The sequence below is a fragment of the Liolophura sinensis genome, chromosome 2 (genome assembly GCF_032854445.1).
Source record: "Liolophura sinensis isolate JHLJ2023 chromosome 2, CUHK_Ljap_v2, whole genome shotgun sequence".
Lineage (NCBI taxonomy): Eukaryota > Metazoa > Mollusca > Polyplacophora > Chitonida > Chitonidae > Liolophura > Liolophura sinensis.
The window spans coordinates 9,550,779-9,570,549 of NC_088296.1; the positions used below are offsets into that span (position 1 = coordinate 9,550,779).

The 19,771-nt window shown below is 38.9% G+C and overlaps 1 protein-coding gene across 1 annotated transcript; it reads left to right on the plus strand.

Annotated features, from left to right (window-relative positions):
• The first annotated feature begins 1,043 nt into the window (after nucleotides 1–1,043).
• Nucleotides 1,044–19,771, plus strand: LOC135462469 (1,25-dihydroxyvitamin D(3) 24-hydroxylase, mitochondrial-like). The gene is made up of 11 exons (XM_064739695.1): nucleotides 1,044–1,070; nucleotides 1,778–1,916; nucleotides 6,608–6,908; nucleotides 8,002–8,095; nucleotides 8,682–8,775; nucleotides 11,572–11,726; nucleotides 12,075–12,238; nucleotides 13,186–13,264; nucleotides 17,043–17,199; nucleotides 18,916–18,959; nucleotides 19,724–19,771. The coding sequence occupies exons 1-11, from the start codon at nucleotides 1,044–1,046 to the stop codon at nucleotides 19,769–19,771; spliced, it is 1,302 nt and encodes a 433-aa protein (XP_064595765.1).

Here is a 19,771-nt window from a genome sequence, read left to right on the forward strand (position 1 = left end):
ACCCTTTTGCCGGGTTCTTGACATTTATCCCGATAAGATGGTGGAAGACTTGTGAAACCGTTTGCACTTATGTGGTGTGGCCTCGATTTTTTCATTAATATCAATGAATCTGTGCATGATTGAATATAAAACAGTACAGAATAAAAAAGACTTGGGAGTAAACCCAGAGCAAAATCAACAGTGTGATGCTGGTACTAGCTGGGGATTTGAAAGAGCGATCTCTGAGTTTGAAGCCTACGATTCTGGGGATAGACTAAAGAGAAACTCCCGGCTGTGCTGAAGTACATATGGCTTATGTACCACCCTGTTACTCTGGTATATGACCATACGTAAGTTTACCTCAATTAAGACTTTATTCTAAATATATACATGTAAATTCTTATACAGTAGCATCTTAGACACCCTTTGGCACCATGGCTTGACCAAAATTAGGTGAGACAATGCGGCGATGTTTGTAAGAATTCATCAGACGTACAGGAAACTACTGTAAATCTTCAACCTTTTCTACCACTAAAGCACTGTTTTCAGTGGAATTTATGAAGACACGACTTGGTGTGAAAATGGTGCTAAAAAGTATTTGTTTATGTCATTATGCCATAGTTTTTTTCAGAATGTTTCAAAATATTGGTTTTAAAGGCGGTTGAAAAGGTTGAAGAATATGAATAGTGTCCACATGCGGATTAGCACCTAAATATAATGAATCGGTGTTTCCACCGAGACACAAAGTTTTATCCAGATTTGTGAATAACTTCTCTTTCGTGAATTTGCTGATACTCATTTAACAATAGTGAGAAATTGTTCGTTAATTCCGTAGCATTTGGGTTTTACAATTCTTATGTACTTGGCAAATATTATACAATTTATTTATTTATTTATTTGACTGGTGTTCAAGAATATTTCACTTATACGACGGCGGCCAGCATTATGGTGGGAGGAAACCGGGCAGAGCAAGGGGAAAACCCGAGACCATCCGCAGGTTGCTGGCAGACCTATTGTACAACATATGGCCTGAGTCGTGGAGAAATGTGCAGCTAATGAGCAACATGCGTTATAAATGTCTACAGAAACAGGTGAGAATGAATGAAAGAATGAATGAATGAATTGATAAGGCCTATGTATATTATATATTGATTTTAGCAAATATTTCAACCATATCGTGGCGACAAAAAAGATGAGAAGTTGTCCCTGTTTTTGTATAAAAGAAATATCTATCAAAATTGCCACCGTAACCAATGACATGTAAACACAGGGTCAGGTCGAAAACAACTTTAAAACGTTATTTTTAAACCATTATAAATTTAAAAAAAAATTTTAAAAAAATTAATAAATGTGTTGGGATGTGTAACTGGAGCCTGCACGGAAAAAAGGCTTACATATTTATTCGCATGGAATTCAGTTTTAAGGCCTGAATCCGCTTCTGTTGTGCTTAACCCAGTTTTCGTGATGTTTACCCCGGGTGCAGGTTACCCTTTTTAAGGGCAACACCGGACCGTACAGGGGTCAGTCAGTTGGGGTATCGTGACCTTAGATGACCTTACGGGCACTCGCGAGCTTTTATTCCCGTTTGAAATCTGAAGCGCAGAAGACAAAGAATGGCCATGGGTACAGAGAAAAAGTATGCAAAATGCCTCCGCACGCCTTCTTGGCGATGTGAATGTCAAACGCCTGAGATTTAATGAATTCGACATGAGCGCGACCGCAAACGGTAAAATCTCGTGAAACCCGAGACACAGTATATGGCACCTCTCTATAACCTCTGCTCTTATTATTTGTTCAGCACATCTATAGTCAAAAGGCACTTCCGATAAAGGGCTGTATATCCATCAAGAGACTACAGCTTGCTGAAACGAGATCGGGCGGGGACATCGGTCAAACCGATGTTACTTCTCTCGGGCAACTGCCGAGATACATGTTCGGTAAGTAGACGATTTAACCACTTAGCTATTATCATGATATATTTATAGAGGCTTCCACATTAGAACATTGATAAAGAACATTGATATAGAACATTGATATTGAACATTGATATAGAACATTGATCACAGACCCTGCACTATCTTCATGACATTCCATCACTGAAAATGGGTTTAAGTATTTTGATTTTATGTTTTTAAATAACGTAGTGAATTCAACTTTTAACTACTGTTACCCCGCTTCACAACCGTTTTATCTTATGCCGTCTAGAACCAGGATACGTTTTAATTTATTTATCTTCCTAGGAGCAGAATTAACAGCCGAGGTAATAATTTATGCAGCAGAATATAGATTTCTTTAATGTATCGATCAAACTCCATTCGAGGCATACCTAAGATTTTAAAAATGGTACTTAATTGTTGCTGCCTTGTTTGGCGCTCAGCACTGACAGGTGTCGGTTTGTGACTGCGTGGAGTGTCATGTTTGCTTGGTGTCATCGCCATGATACTTCAGTGACGGCAGTACTATGGAGCCATGGACTCAAACGTGGTCATGACAAAATTGTATAAGTGCCTATACCGAAACGTCGCTCACTGAATAAACAGAAATTGTGATCCATATATTTGTTGTAATAAGTGAAACATTCTCCAGTACGGCGTCAAACTTTTATCAAATAAATAAATAAATAAACAGATATTTTTATACTATTATTTTTGCAATGTATTTGTATTTTTGTACGTATTTACTGCTGAAGAGTTTAGTTTTATGATGATATGTTATTTCATCCGCTATGTTACTGGGCTCTAACAACCTGTTGAGACTTTAAATTGCACAGCATTAGCTTACATATAATACGAAGGAATGGAATCCGACACCTACACAGAGCTTCATCCAGCCAAGTGAACTATAAAGCTGAGGCGCATTCAAAGAAGTGAGAAATTGTTAAGCAAGGTGCTAACAAGTTTATATTTATACTGTATTGTGTTTCGTGATGTCGGTTTATGAACTTTACAATTCTGCCTCATTAACATTAATTAATCATTAGGCTCATTAACTGTTGGTATGGTATAAGAAATTATGAAGTGACCAGTATTATAATTGTTAATAGACATTATAACCATTGCAATACAATAGGCCTACATCGGACGTCGCCGAGGTAGGTACTGTACATATATTTATCTAATTCCAGTGTTGTAATTGTGAATAGACATTATAACCATTGCAATACAATAGGCCTACATCGGACGTCGCCGAGGTAGGTACTGTACATATATTTATCTAATTCCAGTGTTGTAATTGTGAATAGACATTATAACCATTGCAATACAATAGGCCTACATCGGACGTCGCCGAGGTAGGTACTGTACATATATTTATCTAATTCCAGTGTTGTAATTGTGAATAGACATTGTCACCATTGTAATACTATAAGCCGAGATCGAACCTCGACGAGGCAGGTACTGTATAGTAATCTTATTTGTGCTATATGCGATCTGATAAAGATACTTAGCTTGACCAATACCTTCCTCACAGTCTGTGCGATATAGTCTCTTTAGATTTCATTTTGATTTCTCAAACTTTCTCAGATAAATATACCATTGATTAGAAAGGTTTGTATATAAAGCAATGTCATCGATACAATATTGTATATTCGTTGATTCACTTAATACTCTCCGTAGTCTTAACACATAAACTCCAAAAATTAAGCTGTTAAATTTAACAGAAGACTGACTGATGCTAGGATGCATTCTTTTTTTCAACAGACTGTGCTAAATATAATATACATATTCTATTAATTCAACATAACCATTCTATTAGACTAACAGGGTATTGTGTTTAATATGTCACAAAATTATGTTATAGTAACAGAATGCATTCTGACATCACTCAGGCAACAGACTTTGTGTTAAATTTAACAGTTTAACTTTTTGAGTGCACAAGTTGCTTGACCAAGACGAGTACAGAATCACTGCTGAACTTCCCGCGGCCACGTGCCAATTGTATCTCTACATTTCTCTGCACATGTCTACGAGTGTACCCTGTATACTGTCAGATTGTAAGTGTACAGATTTACCAGCGGTTCCGCTCTGCCCGGTTTCCTCACACCAACATGCTGGCCTCTGTTACAAAAGTAAGATATTCTTGAGTATACCGAGTGAAAATCCAATCGCCGCCGTTACATGATTAAGCGCATGATTTTACCATGATCAGGCGCCGTTACTTGATTAAAGACAGGATTTTACCATGGTTAAGCGTCGTTACATGATTAAGCGCAGGGTTTTACCATGATTAGTCGCCGTTACTTGATTAAACGCAGTATATTGCCATGATTTGACACCGTTACATGATTAAGCGCAGGATTTTACCATGATTAGGCGCCGTTACTTGATTAAAGACAGGATTTTACCAAGGTTAAGCGTCGTTACATGATTAAGCGCAGGATTTTACCATGATTAGTGGCTGTTACTTGTTTAAAGGCAGTATATTACCATGATTAGACGCCGTTACATGATTAAGCGCAGGATTTTACCATGATTAGGCGCCGTTACTTGATTAAAGACAGGATTTTACCAAGGTTAAGCGTCGTTACATGATTAAGCGCAGGATTTTACCATGATTAGTGGCTGTTACTTGTTTAAAGGCAGTATATTACCATGATTAGACGCCGTTACATGATTAAACGCAGGATTTTACCATAGTTGGACGTAATCAAATGAACAAATAAATACTCCACATATGCGTCACGCTGTGCCCAGTCTTCGTTACAAATGCATGATTTCAAAACAGCACTTTCTATGTGATAGACTAAAATCGAGAAAGTGCACTATCTGACTCTGGAGATTAAACGCTTGCTAGCCCTTGACTATTAACTGTATCGGCTGTGGCTGTTAGTCAAAAGGTTTGTCAAGGTGGTGCTCAATGCTGTTGGTTACATTACACTTAAAATAAATAAATAAATAAACAAATAAATAAACAAATAAATAAATACAAAATAAATAAATAAACATCAGCGTTAAAAACGTACAGAACCGCGGAAGGGACATAGCCTTATAATTCTCTTTTTTCCGTCGGCCAAACAAAAAAGAGATATTATGAACTAAATTTTTTTTCAGGAGGGAGAGGAGTATTGTCCCTGTGATAGTGATCCAGACAGAAGTGGCATTATTTAAAATGCAGCATGGCCCATTGGTTCACTAAGTGTGGAGAAAGTAGGCCTACTTAACCTAGCAGGCATATCCCCGAGTTAACACGTCAGTTACAAACGTTCTTTTAAACATAATTTTACAAGTTTGCTTAATATCTGTGTAACGATTATCTCCCCTTAAACTGAGAGACTTGAGACACGTGTGTGTGTGTGTGTGTGTGTGTGTGTGTGTGTGTGTGTGTGTGTGTGTGCCTCATGCAATCAGTATACAGGGACCGATCCAATCTATCTCCATGGTTCGATCAACTCTAATAATCTTATTCAAATTTATTCAGAAATGACAAACGACAAAGATTACCAAAGTCGCTCTGAATATACCACATGTGGTGTATTTCCTTAATTATACGGTTATGCCTCATTTGTTTTCTCTCCAGCATATCTACATCCTTAGGCCTACTGTATAGGCCTATAGGTCTACCTAGCTGACCTTGTCATTTTATTTATCTTAGATCTGAGTAAAAATACATATAAATAAGCTGATCTCGGTAAGTAGAATCCATCTTTCAAGGACGTATGTTAACCATTGTGCAGTATGAAAGCTAATCTCGGTCCTAAAGCAAGCGCCGATGGCACTGGCTGCATGACTAACAGGGGGATAACTCTGCTAACCAGGGTGCAGTACTTTCTCCCGATTTAGTGAACCACTGGGCATGCTGCATTCTAAATAGCGGTATTTCTGATTAACTCACTATTACACTGGGGAAAGTAATACAATGAAAGACATACAGCATAGAGAGTAAAACCAGAGCAGCGACGACAGTGTGATAACTGGCAACTGGTCACACTTTACCGGTGAAATACGGCCTCTGGTCAATTTACCTCAGGCAGGGTTTATTCTAACTGTTCATATAAATGCATAAACAGTGTCAATTTACACGCCCCCTAGCACCAATGACATAAAGTGTTGATTGCAATATATTAGGCGTCACTGTTTTAAAAAATTTTAGTTAATAAATTCTCTTTCTTTTGGATGTCGGAAAAAAATAATAAAGAAACTAAATCTGTTATCTCGGGGCAAGGTACTTCCCCCGTGGCCAATGAGAAATTATTTCTTTTTTTGTATGGCTAAAAAAATAAAGGTCATCAACCGCTTATGTCGGTTCGTCCAAACCTTGCCATTTTCTGAGGTCCCACCTAACCACAGCTTACCGCGAAAAACGCACCTTTTAAACGGGGAGATGGTGATCATGGGAGTTAATTCGTTGTAATAAGTTAAACTGTACAATTTGTCTTTATGTTATATTTTTCAGATCAAAGGGATCTAAACATCTATTAAGAGTAAAAAGACTAAAGCAAGAAATGGCTAAAACCTGGAGAAGAACACCGCGACATTTGATTGAGAACAACTGGTTTCTAAGAAAGCGCATGCAAACAACTGAAACGACTGCCCTATCCGTGACCGCCAACAGCGGCAACGACTTACCAAACATATCATCGCATTCGCGCGAGGGTGTAAAAAAAAAGAAAATATAAAACTTGACAATGCAGATGATGTTTTGCGCAAGCCGACTTCCATCCCTCAACCATTCAAGCTTCCGCTTCTGGGAAATGTACGAGATTTCATAGGAAGTTTTGGTTCTGCAGCTCATACCTTTCTTCAAAAGCGAGCCAGACAAATGGGAGAAATTTATCAGTTCCAGGCCCTCGGGGAGAAAATGGTGTTCCTTTTCAATTACAAGGACGTGGACGCTGTGCGAAAAGCGGAAGGAAATTGTCCAGAGCATATTGAATTCAGACACCTGAAGAAATACCGAGAAGAAAGGGGACTGCCATTAGGAGTTCTTATAAGGTAAGCTTTCGTCGCTTGTTCGGCCCTGCTGGAGCAAGCAGCAAGCGACGCTCGTGTGGTCATTTGCGCAATCTAACGTTCGTTGAAGACCACATGTCTTCCGCCAATATGGTGTGCAGATCTGTACCCCATATATGGGAAAGTTGGTAGTAACTTGCCATAGGTCAGTGGTTTTCCCCAGGCACTCTTGTTTCCTCCACCCACGCTTACCGTCGTATCGTATATATTCTGATAAATAAATGAATATGAAGACACCAGAGGCAGTTTCCAGAAAGAGATTTTCGATTTAAATCAAAACTTGAAAACTTGAAATGATTAGAAAAAACTGCACATGTGTTATATGTTAAGTCAGCCATGTCAGAATGTGAGTTCCTAAGCTACTTATTACATCGAGGTTTTAAGTTTTGAATTAAGTCAAACATCACTCTGTGGAATTGGCCCCAAGAACAGAGCCTCGTTGCGCAGCGTACCCAGTTTCGGGTGTTTTCATGGAGCCTTTAGGGTACCTTTCAAGGTCATGTTTTCAGGGAGCCTTTAGGGTACCTTTCAAGGTCATGTTTTTTAGGGAGCCTTTAGGGTACCTTTCAAGGTCATGTTTTCATGGAGCCCTTAGGGTACCTTTCAAGGTCATGTTTTCAGGGAGCCCTTAGGGTACCTTTCAAGGTCATGTTTTCATGGAGCCTTTAGGGTACCTTTCAAGGTCATACTTGAAAGGTCCTGTGCCTCCAAAATACCGTGACATAAACTTCAGACACGGAACACCACGTAGTCACAGTATACCGAAAATCGATTCACCATGAACATTTCCTAAACACTGGTTAATCATTGATAAATTCAATAGAGTCTTTGTATTTTAAATAGGTTAAACCTGGCCAAGACTGGGCATTTGGTTGCGGGGATTTTCAGCTGTCCATTTCCATGGGGATCGTATCAAAGATGCTTTTATGAGAAAGCACAGAAAAACTTCTTTACCCGTCTTTCTTTTTCTTCTCCTTATTATTATTTATTTATTTAATTGGTGTTCGAAATCTGCAGTTCGTTGTGCTGTCGTGAATTTGTCTTCAGTTTTCTTTGTCTTGCATTTCGTTGCCAGCAAGGGCCAGGAATGGCGCAAGCAGAGACGGATACTGGCGGAGCCGATGTTAAAACCTGAATCTGTGTCCAAGTACTTCACCGGTCTTCACGAGGTGGGCGTTATTCCGATGCTTTCGTGTCTCCGTTATGTAATCTGTTATGACGTTTTGGTCATGTGGTTTTTAAACCTTCTATTTCGCATTTAATCGCATCCGTTTGTAAGACTATTTATTGTCAAGCAGAAATCAACTGATTGATTTATGGATTAACTTTATTCCTTAAATTCTGTAATGCTGCTTTAAGATGCAATATGATTTCAACAATTATCGGTGAAACTTCAAAACGTATTAAAGGGCGCCCTTGGTTAACTTGGTAGAGCGCCCACTTCTGGGGCGGTAGGGTCATTACTGGGTCGGGTCACACCTAAGACTTAACAAGAGGAAATTGTAGCTCCCTCACTTGGCGTTCAACATTTTGATAAGGGGATAGTGTAACGACTGTTGATATACACGGGCATGCACTCCAAGGATTTCTTCGTGGTTAAATGACTGACAAATTGTCAAGTGCGACATTAAACCTTAACCAATCACTCACTCAAAGGGGGTTCATCTTGATGCGCTACGCTAAATAAAATTCCCTGTGCTCTAACACAATTCTGTAATATTAAATTATATGTCTTTTTCCACATTGAATGGACAGGTAGCGCGAGATGCCGTCAGTCATCACGTGACAAGAACGAGAGCGGGTAGACGCCTGGACATAGAGCGGTTAACAGGGAAATATGCGCTTGAAGGTAGGTCAGTGCGGTCATCTTGGCATCATGTAATAAATCTGTACAACGTATAGCATATTCTAGCCCATTGCCTATAATATGTTGCAGTTAACATCACTGCATATTTTGCCTATTTTCTGCTTAAGACATGGTGCTAAGGGATGTGCAACTTGTTACGATTTAAGCATTTACATGAACATTTAAACATAGCTACTATGTGAATCCCCATACATATATCTGAGCAAGGCATAAGCACCAATACAATTTGAAACTGTCTTCGGTTTGCTTTTTTTTTTTTCTTAAACAGGCATTGGACGAGCGTTATTGGGGGTGAGGCTTGGCTGTTTCCGTGATTCCGACCCAGAGTATCTGCAACGTTTTGTGTCTTTGGCCCGGTATGGGGGTTATCATTCGGGGATCGATTCCACCAAGGCATTTCTGACTTAAGGGATACATAATCGACGCCGGTTGGCTGACGCTGAGTGTATGGTTCTTCGACCATGCAGTCTTGGTCACGCTTGAAGAAATCTACCTAAAATTCAGTTAAGGCTACAAGTAAGCATAGTCTGGACATGCCTGTCTCTGACACCAGCCAATCAGAGTCAAGTATGTATACCTTTAAGTCAGAATTTAAAAATTTGATGCTTAAATTTTGCTGATGAGAGTTGCAATTTTGATACATATATGTCCTATGTTGATACATATATGTCCTATGTTGATACATGCGATAACATTTATGAGGTTGTCACACTTTTATTTATCCAACATCGGGAAAACTGTTAGGGTTTTCATTAAACAGTAGCACACACGTGGGGGACGTGTATATTCGGATGTGAAAACAATGGTCACATTGTTGAAGCGGCCTAAAGTTAAGGTTACTGACGCCATATTTTTCGTTATACTATCACGGAGTAGCCATGTAACTAAAGAAAAGTTTGGGCCCTATATGTATAAAAGTTAAAACTGTATTTCAAAATTTGGCTTTTGAAGTCCGAAATGGGTTTGGTGGAGTCAACCCCTAAATGTATACCACGTGCTTTGTGATAAAGACAAACTGCTCAGTACCGCATGAACGTAGACAAGTGAACCTAGACAACCTTTATAATTGCATGGCTCTTGCAAGTTCGCCTGTAGCTGCAGATCAGAAGGTTTGTCAGGTTTGTCAGTGGTTTATCCCGGGCTCTCAGTTTCCTTCACTCATAAGCCTGACCGCTGTCATATAAGTGAAATATTGCTGACTGCACAAATCAAAAAGATAAATAAATAAGTTTTACAACAATCGTAAAAGACAACTCAAACACCATACTCGAGATACATTCAGAAGAAATGTGCTCTTGGCAGCGGGAGGAGAAAAAGACTGCTTTTGGTAGATGCAAATGTAACTTTATAAATATTTAAACCACATAACAGCTTGCTGGTACAGGGAAAACATTTTTCACAGTGATATATCTCAAACTTTATATGATGATTAATTGAGTGGTGCTTAACGCCGTGATTAAGGATTTAATGCCAGACATTTAATCAAATAATTAAATAATAAATTATGGGTGGGGATTAATTTCTGATTAGAAACTGTAACGATACTACATTAAATTCTGATACTATCAGTAATACAATAATACAATAATCTGATCGTGAGGACATATTTCCCTTTAGCAGGATATATGCATTTTCCATTTATTTGTATACTACACATATACGACCGTGAAACAGCCGGAACTTCCAAGATGCTAAACAGCTACTCATTGTTCCGGATTGTCTGTGGGGATTCTTACCTGCCTGGGAACGTCACAATGACGGATGGAATTACATACTGGATGTAGGTAATGCGTGTTAATCAAATTTACAAGATTCCTTCGGTGACCTGATGGTTAGACCAATGGTGCTCAGAACAGTATTCTTGAATACACCACACAACTGGAGTCGAATATATATATTTGTCAAACTATACGATCTCAATGGCAACTTAAGCTGTATACTCCAATCAGGCACACCGATTCCGCCATTCCTAATGGTTAGAAAAATGCGCCTCTAAATCGGGTCGGGTCATACCAAATACCTAAAGGATGGTACTTGTTACTGAGGGGTTAGAGCAAGGAAACAGGACACGGCTGACACGGTGTCAGTATAATGTGACTGGGTATGGTGTCATGTTTGGTGTCTTTGACATGATACTACAATGGGGGCAGCACTTTGGCGCCATAAAGTCGCCCTGGCACAAGAGGAGACATTATATATACACACACCTAATGATTCGTCGTCGTCGTCATATGACTGAAAAATTGTTAAGTTCGACGTAAAACCCCAACCATACATACATACTGGAACTTACAAAACCAAGTCGCTAAAAATTCAGCTGTTCTAACCAGGTTAATATGCAGGTTAGAATGTGTCCTTGCATATGAAAGTACAACAAAGCCGTGGACCATGCGCTGGTCGAAGGTTCAAATCTTGATATTGTCAGTTTTGGCTCCGGGCTAAGCATTCCTACTGTATCATGTGACTTTTCATTAATGGTACCGACCACCTGTCTCAGCAAGGACCACCTTGGCCGAGGTGGTTCGTCAGCGTTGTAATGGCCCAAGAGCCTCTCACCGATGCGGTCGCTGTGAGTTCGTCCAGCTCATGCTGGCTTCCTCTCCGGCTGTACGTGGGAAGGTTTGTTAGCAACTTGCGGTTGGTCGTGGGTTTCACCCGGGTTCTGCTCGGTTTTCCCCCACCATAATGCTGGACGTTGTCGTATAAATTAAATATAAGTGAAAAACACCTGTCAAATAAATAAATAAATAATGAAGTAAATTCTGTTTTCATACTTAGCTAGTCATCATGTAGATAACCAGATAGAACGATGGAAGGCGGAAGGCTATATACCAGAAGACTGCATTCTGGGAATGCTGTACAAGTCAAACAGGATGTCACGTGATGAGCTGCACGTGAACATCGCTGATCTTCTGCTGGCTGCCATTGATACGGTAGGATCACTTGATCGTTCCGACATTACCGCAATATATATGGAAGCTGATGCAATGTTCTGACTTATAAAGAAAGTCAGGAGGCAGAAAATTAATATTAATCCTAATTAGTCCTTAAAGGTCACTTTCCATGTAATGTCCGACAGCACCGCTTCATCCAATATAAAAGTCAAACAATACACCGTCACATACCTTAAATAAACAGGTACAACATGATTCATGTTTCAAGAAATGTTTAATTTTGCGGGCACGTATCTTTATTTCAGTAACAAAATTTAGTTGTTAATACACAGTAATTTTAATTTTCTTAACAAAACTATCCTTGTCATTCTTTTTGGCGATCTGTAGACGTCGAGCGCAATTTTGTGGGCATTGCACGAGCTTTCACAGCATCCGCAGGTTGAAGATGAAATCCTAAGAGAGTTTGACCACAAACAAGGGACACAACCTCTGACGTACAAAGATTTACACAATCTGGAATATCTCCGCGCAGTACTTAAGGAAACCCTGAGGTAGGCGTATTATCTTTTATTTGTACACATATTCTTATTTTTTCTGTTAAAAATGACCACCATTGTATATAAGTGAAAAATATTTAAGTATGGCGCTTAAACCACAGTAAATAATTAATTCATAGAAAGAAAACATTGTGGTGTGTGTGAGGATTTTTCCCATAATTGGGATTAACAACTGTGGCTTCCTGTTATCCAAAGGTTGAAATCAAATTTATATAGAATGTTTATGGAATAAAAGGATCTTAAATGGACCTAGACATTATTATTATTATTATTATCATTATTGTTATTATTATTAAGTTGTTATGAAATGTTAGTTGTGGTCTAGTACATGTATGTGCAGCCTCTGGTGGCATTTAGCAGAAAAACTCGTTCACTCTTTTTTCGTCTGATGTAAGAAAGAAACGTTTCGAATACAAACTGATTTTTATTACCTGTATGTTTATTTTAATTTTCCCTTGGAGCAATGTATCGTTTTTGTTTTGTATGTTTAATATGGGAGAGGTATTAGTTTTATAAATATTCGGATTTATGGCACTTCATTTTGTCGTCAATTCCCTTTTAAAGATACCAAAAAAAAGTGTATGACCTTCTTTAAATGTTTAGTTTAGACTTATTCTATAGACATTTCATCAAAAATATTGGGTACCAAGTCTTACAACTTATATAACTCTTCTATACAAACTTTTATACAACATTTGACTAAAGGCACATTTATAATATAGTAATAGTGTAGGAAAAAGAGAGGCAGGCAGAGGAAAGTATAGAAGAGTGTGGTGTAATTTTGGATCGTCCTATAGATTACTGAATCGGTGTAACAGTGAAAAGCAAAGCACATTGTACTCAGTACTAGTTTTTAACATAACGCTCATTTATTAGTCGGTATGTCATATTTTAAAAATTGTGTTTATTGCTTTGTAGTTCAACAATGTTATTATTTACAGACTCCATCCAGTTGCCTTCTTCAGTAGCCGCATAACAGAACATGACGTCACAATACAGGGATACGACATTCCAAGAAAGGTACTCGTCACAGGTTTACGACATGGTGTATACAGAAGGTATTTATGTACCTGACTGGTGTTACGTGCCTTTCTGATGGAGTTTTCACTTGTACGACGTTATCCAGGGTGGAAAACTAAAGGGTCCGGAGGAAAAAATTATAACACCCTTTGCCAGGTTACTGAACTTCCGGATGAAGACCCCATGGATTTGATCGGGTGTTGCAGGAACAAAGCTTCAAAGCTGGGCAGGGGCCTCCGTGGCTCAGTTGGTTAGGGCGCTAGTGTTACCCATGTATGGGTAATAGACGGGGGGGTCGGGGGTAATAGACGGGGGGGTCGGGGGTAATAGACGGTAGTAGAAACAACACCAAAGCCCTGAAAGTGATGTAGAAATCATGTATTATAAAGTGCAAGTATTATACAAACGTCTCAACATGCTGCCGTTCGCTTACAGCGGACATGCAGTCTAATGTGATTAAAATCACAACGGGAAAATTACTACTAAGACATATTCCTCTAGTTTCTTAAGAAAACTTCAGCCAACATCTATGCCAATTAGGGTGCTCATTACATAGGTATTATCTATTTCCTCTACATATGAACGTCTGTGTCTTAACATATCTCATGTTATTAGTCTGAGGCTATAATGTCATTAATTATTGTACGCATGCAACCATACATGACCGTTTATATCCATACATATCTTGAACTCATTGTGAACATTCAGACTGAGGATGTCTACGATTTAGAGGTCACGATGAGACGCTAGTTTACCCCTAACTATTGCACTAGAAGATACAATATCTCCGAGTTCGCTTCTATGGATAAATGTTAGCGATCGATTAAATAACCATTTACAATACTTATGTGACACTCCTGATCGAATTTTACCTGAAAGTGATGTAGGAATCATGTATTGTAAAGTGCAAGCATGCTACAAACGGCGTAACATGCTGCCGGTCGCTTACAGCGGATATGCAGTGACGTCACAGCGTCAACAACCGTTACCGCAGATATTACGACATCTACATCCCCTGATATCTACCTACGCAAATTTCAGGTCCTGACATACTATCATTTCCCTTAGGTAGGAAACCGCTCGTACAATTCCACAGTTACCCAAGAATCAAAGAATTATTTCCGGCCAAGGAATAAACTAGTAATGCTTCTTTCAGTAAAACTAAACAAATCTACCGTAATTCCAGACAACTATCGACTTCGGTAACAACTGAGTACGAAATGATTATAAGAGTTACTTCCCTGGAATAACATACATTCCCATACATCACACTAGCGCAGCGTAATGACCCAGTAGCCTCTCACCAATGCGGTCGCTGTGAGTTCAAGTCCAGCTCATGCTGGCTTCCTCTGTGGGAAGGTCTTTCAACAACCTGCGGATGGTCGTGGGTTTCCCCCCGGCTCTGACCGGTTTCCTCCCACCATAATGCTGGCCGCCGTCGTAGGCCTATAAGTGAAATATTCTTGAGTACGGCGTAAAACACCAATCAAATAAATAAATAACTCAAGCTCGGCGTACCGGGAAGAAGACTCAAATCAACTCTACTGCTGCGTTGAGTTCTAACAGCTCGTGTATGTGGATGTGACTCAAATGGAGTTGAGTACTCATGTCATTAGGTGTATGCCGGTCAATTTTAAAGGCATATAGCAACGAACGACTGGGACTAATGTCGTACGACCAGTTGGATTAAGTTCAGTCGCGCCTTGAGTTCTCTGTCTGTCGAGTTTTAGCCAAATAATCTAGTGCTCCCGAAAATTCCTTGAAGTGAAAGACAGCACCTGACTAATGCTTATGTCCGCTGAAAGACTTCCATGCAAAGTAACTTTAACCGGCATAAATTATTTTTTTTAGATTTTTTTCAATCCCGTGAAAGTTTTATGATACTTTGTCTTAACGCAGCTTCAGCGCGTCTCCATTATGGACTGCAAGTTGACGTCACGTTTACTCTAGCTCTCTAATGTCGAAGGTATTTTCCGCATTATAGTCAACGCGGTAGAGTATGGCAGATACAAGTGGTGGACTTCAGCGATGAAGGTTCAAGTGATAAATAGCTTACTGGAAGGATATTTCTTCCACGGTTTGAACTGTTGATACAGTAAGCCTGCTATATCATTTATACAGTTTACAAGTAGCCTCCAGATGCACGGCCGGGGTATTCCTGGTTCAGGTTAGCTCTGTTGGGCTGTGATTACGTATACTATCACAACCCTGTCTTGATCCATAAGCTTACCTGACCACCTCTGTGCTTCCCGTGCGGGCTTCAATACACTACTGTTGGCCACCAAATAATGTGTCTGTCCGTACTCACATTCGTCTCAGACATCGATTCCTGCTAGGTGTCCCAATATATCATCCCTAATAAATCCACACAAGCATGAAACTGGTTAAAGCTGGATAAATTCGAATTCTAACCGCCATGTTTGAATGCATACCCTTCACAGCCCATACAAGGGAGATAACTACTGACACTACTAGCATTTGGCATATTTTATACATCTTGTTTAATCTTTAATTATTTGAGAAACTTTTCAGTGATCAGTCTTGATTATTGGTTCCCTCTAGGCCATTACTGGTACGACTGATCCTAAACAATTAGCTCATGTGTGTCAAAAGGTCAAACAAGCTCAGTAGTAGTAGTGGCAGTGATTAACCTCGACCAGCTTATAAGATGAGAGCAGTGCTGACCTAGTCAGCGCGGACGTCAGAGAAAGCACCTCGGCTTCCACACGGCATTTCAATAAATTTGCTGTAATTTATACAAGAAAACAGGGAAAAAATCAATCTTTGTATGCGATAAAGACAAAGGAGTGAAATTTAAATTCCTCAATTCTAATAAATTTAGAGAAAAAAAGTTATATCATAAGTAATTTTAAGCATTGTCCGGTGAAATGAGTTCTTCTTATCCCCATAAACCTTCGGCATTCCAAATGAAATTTTCACTGATTCTGATATTTATTATTTAGAAACTGCTGACTAAACGTTAAAATGAACGACAAAAAAATTCGTATAATTTGAACAGCGTGTCTAAGTAGGCCTAGGGTCTACTGGGGAGATGAATGTGGTTTGGGCCGAGACGGTATGCTACTGTCTGACATAATTTGTGATACCGTCGTTGAATATTACACGGCTTGTAAATCAACTAATTTTACATCTGTGGTGGTCCGTAAATGATACAGACCTGTCCCACAACACTCTGTGAAATAACTCTTCGGCTACACGTAACTAAATCGTTGTAAACGATCTCAAAATCATGTCTTATGCGGTAATTCTGTATTATCGTATGTCACTTCATAGAGTGAATGGGTAAAGGCTGCGTCACAGCTTAGGCCACTCAACCTGATAGCATCGTGTTTGATTGAATTTATAAAATTCTCAAGATGTCTGCCTGGATTCACACCAGCCATTTGTGCAATATTGTCATTTTGATCTACATGTTCTTCCGCGAAATTCCAGTAAAATAATAAAGTATGATACCGTTTAGAAAGCTTGAGAATCCTGTTTTCGATTGAAATATGTTTTAGCCAGGTGCTGTCTTGTCCTTTAAGGGCTTTCAGGGCACGAATGGATTAAGTTTCATATCATTAATTCCTTTATCGATATCGATGATCTATTTGTGGACATCAGTAATTCTCGAAAAAATGTTAATGGATATATGAATAGGTAATATAAAACGACGAAGTTGGTTGTAAGAAAAATGAAGAAAAATATGCCAAAAAATGAGAAAAATTCATTTTGAGGCATGTTTTATATTTCTTAATATATTTTATTACGATTATAGACCCATCTGGCATGTTCGATGTACGTCATGGGAAGAGACGAGACATTATTCCCTGAACCAGATCGCTTTAAACCAGACAGATGGCTGGGAGGTCGAAACCTAATAGGAGGCTTTTTTACAAAAGTCCCATTCGGATCCGGAGTTCGCATGTGTTTAGGTAAGACGTAATAAATACTGATTTTCTCTTCTACAATCGCTATGATAATTAATGGGATATTCAGTACAACTCAAATATAGTTGCATTCATTTTCCTACTTATTATTTGAGCTTGTAAAGGCCCTCGTTACGGCCGTGGCCTACATTATTCTGCTCACATCTGCAAGCTTTTAAGGTTGAGGGTTCAAATTCAAGATATTCTGCATTTTAATAACAAACCTTTACAACATTGTTTTAAACTATTAAAATTTAACTTAATTTAAAAGTCATAACTTTATATTTAACTTTTAAATTTATTTTAAAAGTCGTAACTTTATATTTTAATTTTAAAATTTAATTTAATTTTAAAAATCGCAACTTTATTTTAAATTTATAAAATTCAGTTTAATTTAAAAGTCAGTAGTTAAATTTTGATTTCATTCAGTAAGACACATCCATTCGTATGTTGGTTCCGCTGTGGTTGTACCTGAGTTTTTCAAGGTGAAGGACGGTGGTTTACTATGGGCACTCCTAAACCTGACAATCGTTACATCAGTGAAAAATTGTTTAGCGCGGTGTTAACTAGAAATCAAATAAATAAAATCCATTCAAATGTTTAATATACGTGTAGTATAACCCTAAAAAGTACGACTTGTTGTATGTTTCGGAGTTATGGCATTTCATTTTGTCATTATTAATCTTCTAACGATACCAAAGTAAAGTAGGTCCTACTGTAAGAGTGTGTCAGAGTGTATTATACTTAAAGACGTACAGCACAGAGAGTAAAACCAGAGCAGCGACGACAGTGTCAAAGACGTACAGCACAGAGAGTAAAACCAGAGCAGCGACGACAGTGTCAAAGACGTACAGCACAGAGAGTAAAACCAGAGCAGTGACGACAGTGTCAAAGACGTACAGCACAGAGAGTAAAACCAGAGCAGCGACGACAGTGTGACAGACATACAGCATAGAGAGTAGAGCCAGAGCAGCGACGACAATGTCATAGACGTAGAGCATAGAGAGTAAAACCAGAGCACCGACGACAGTGTGACAGAAGTACAGCATAGAGAGTAAAGCCAGTGTAGTGACGACTGTGTGACAGACGTACAGCACAGAGAGTAAAACCAGAGCATCGACGACAGAGTGACAGAAGTACAGCACAGAGAGTAAAAAAAGAACAGCGACGACAGTGTGATATCTGGCAAATAGTCACACGCCTAACCGGTGAAATTCGCCATCTTGTCAATTTACTTCAGTCAGGGTTTTCTTCTCTTCATGTACGTATATAAATGGTAGAAATTTACACGCCACCAAACATCATGGCTTAAGCAGAATTAGGTCAAAAAAAGAATTACTCAAAATTATGACTATAGTAATAACAGTGCTCGTTTTAAACATAAACCTGTATGGTTTCTCTCTGGCTCTGTTCAGTTGGATATTTCCCTGCAATCACAAGCTAATATTAGGGAGATTCGGCGACACGTTACGTTCGCGTAACATTAAATCCTTGTGAAGAAAACTCGTTATGGTATCTTCCTTCTGCAAACTGAGATCGTTGTACGTCTAGTAAAAGAGCTCAAGATAACACGTATTTTTTTCTTTAGGTTTAAGTTACACATATACGTACACGTATACGTACACGTAAAACGTATAGACAAACTTCTCTAACGATTACTGACTTGAATCGTTGAAAACAGTTTTATAATTTTCGTCGGACTTTCTGTTTGTGCCTCACCAGGTCGGAGAATTGCGGAAACAGAAATTTTGCTCTTTCTGCTGGAGGTAAGTGAGCGGTTTTTTTTCTTAGAAATACTTCACGTTGGATTTGTAAGATATAAAGATCTAAAGCATTGCAGGTTTTAATTCTGTCCCAAGCCATAGCGCTAGGATTGCGTGCAATTTGCTTCTGTTTTTGCATTTACATGAGCAGTTAGAATAAAACCCTAACTTAAGTGAATTGACAAGAGGCCATATTTTCACCTCTTTCTTGTGACCATTTGCCAATTATCACACTGTCCTGGCTGCTCTGGTTTTGCTCCCCATGTTGTAGGCTGTATGTTAGATGAAAGCGAAAAAAACAGGATGCTAATGTCTTTTATTTGGAAAGTGTATACAATTTTTGAACATTTTAGAAACGCATATCATCCTGGAATACCGATTTAAGATGATGCTAGTAAATAGTGATTCATTAGAAATTTTATGAAACGTGTCTCAAAGGTTTGTGTTGAAATAGTTTTCAACACTTTCTTCTATCCGGTTTATCGGCCTAATAACACAGTTAGTCGACCGTCCCGCTTTGGGAGCGGTAGATCCAGGATCAATCCTGGGTCGAGTCACACCTAAGACTTCATAAGGAGGAAGTTGCCTTCGGTAAGGCCGTCTTGGTGAAGCAGCACTAGATAAAAGAGCAGTGAAAATCCCCCTGCAACAGGAGGTATATTACATGCACTCTAAGTATTCCCTTCGTCGTCATACGACATCAAACCCCAAGCACTCAACTCACTCGGTTTTATTGCTTTTGTGATTGACTTTGTGTTCCTTTGCAGATGTGTAAAGCGTACAGAATAGAGGCAGAGTCAAAACACTCCTATTGA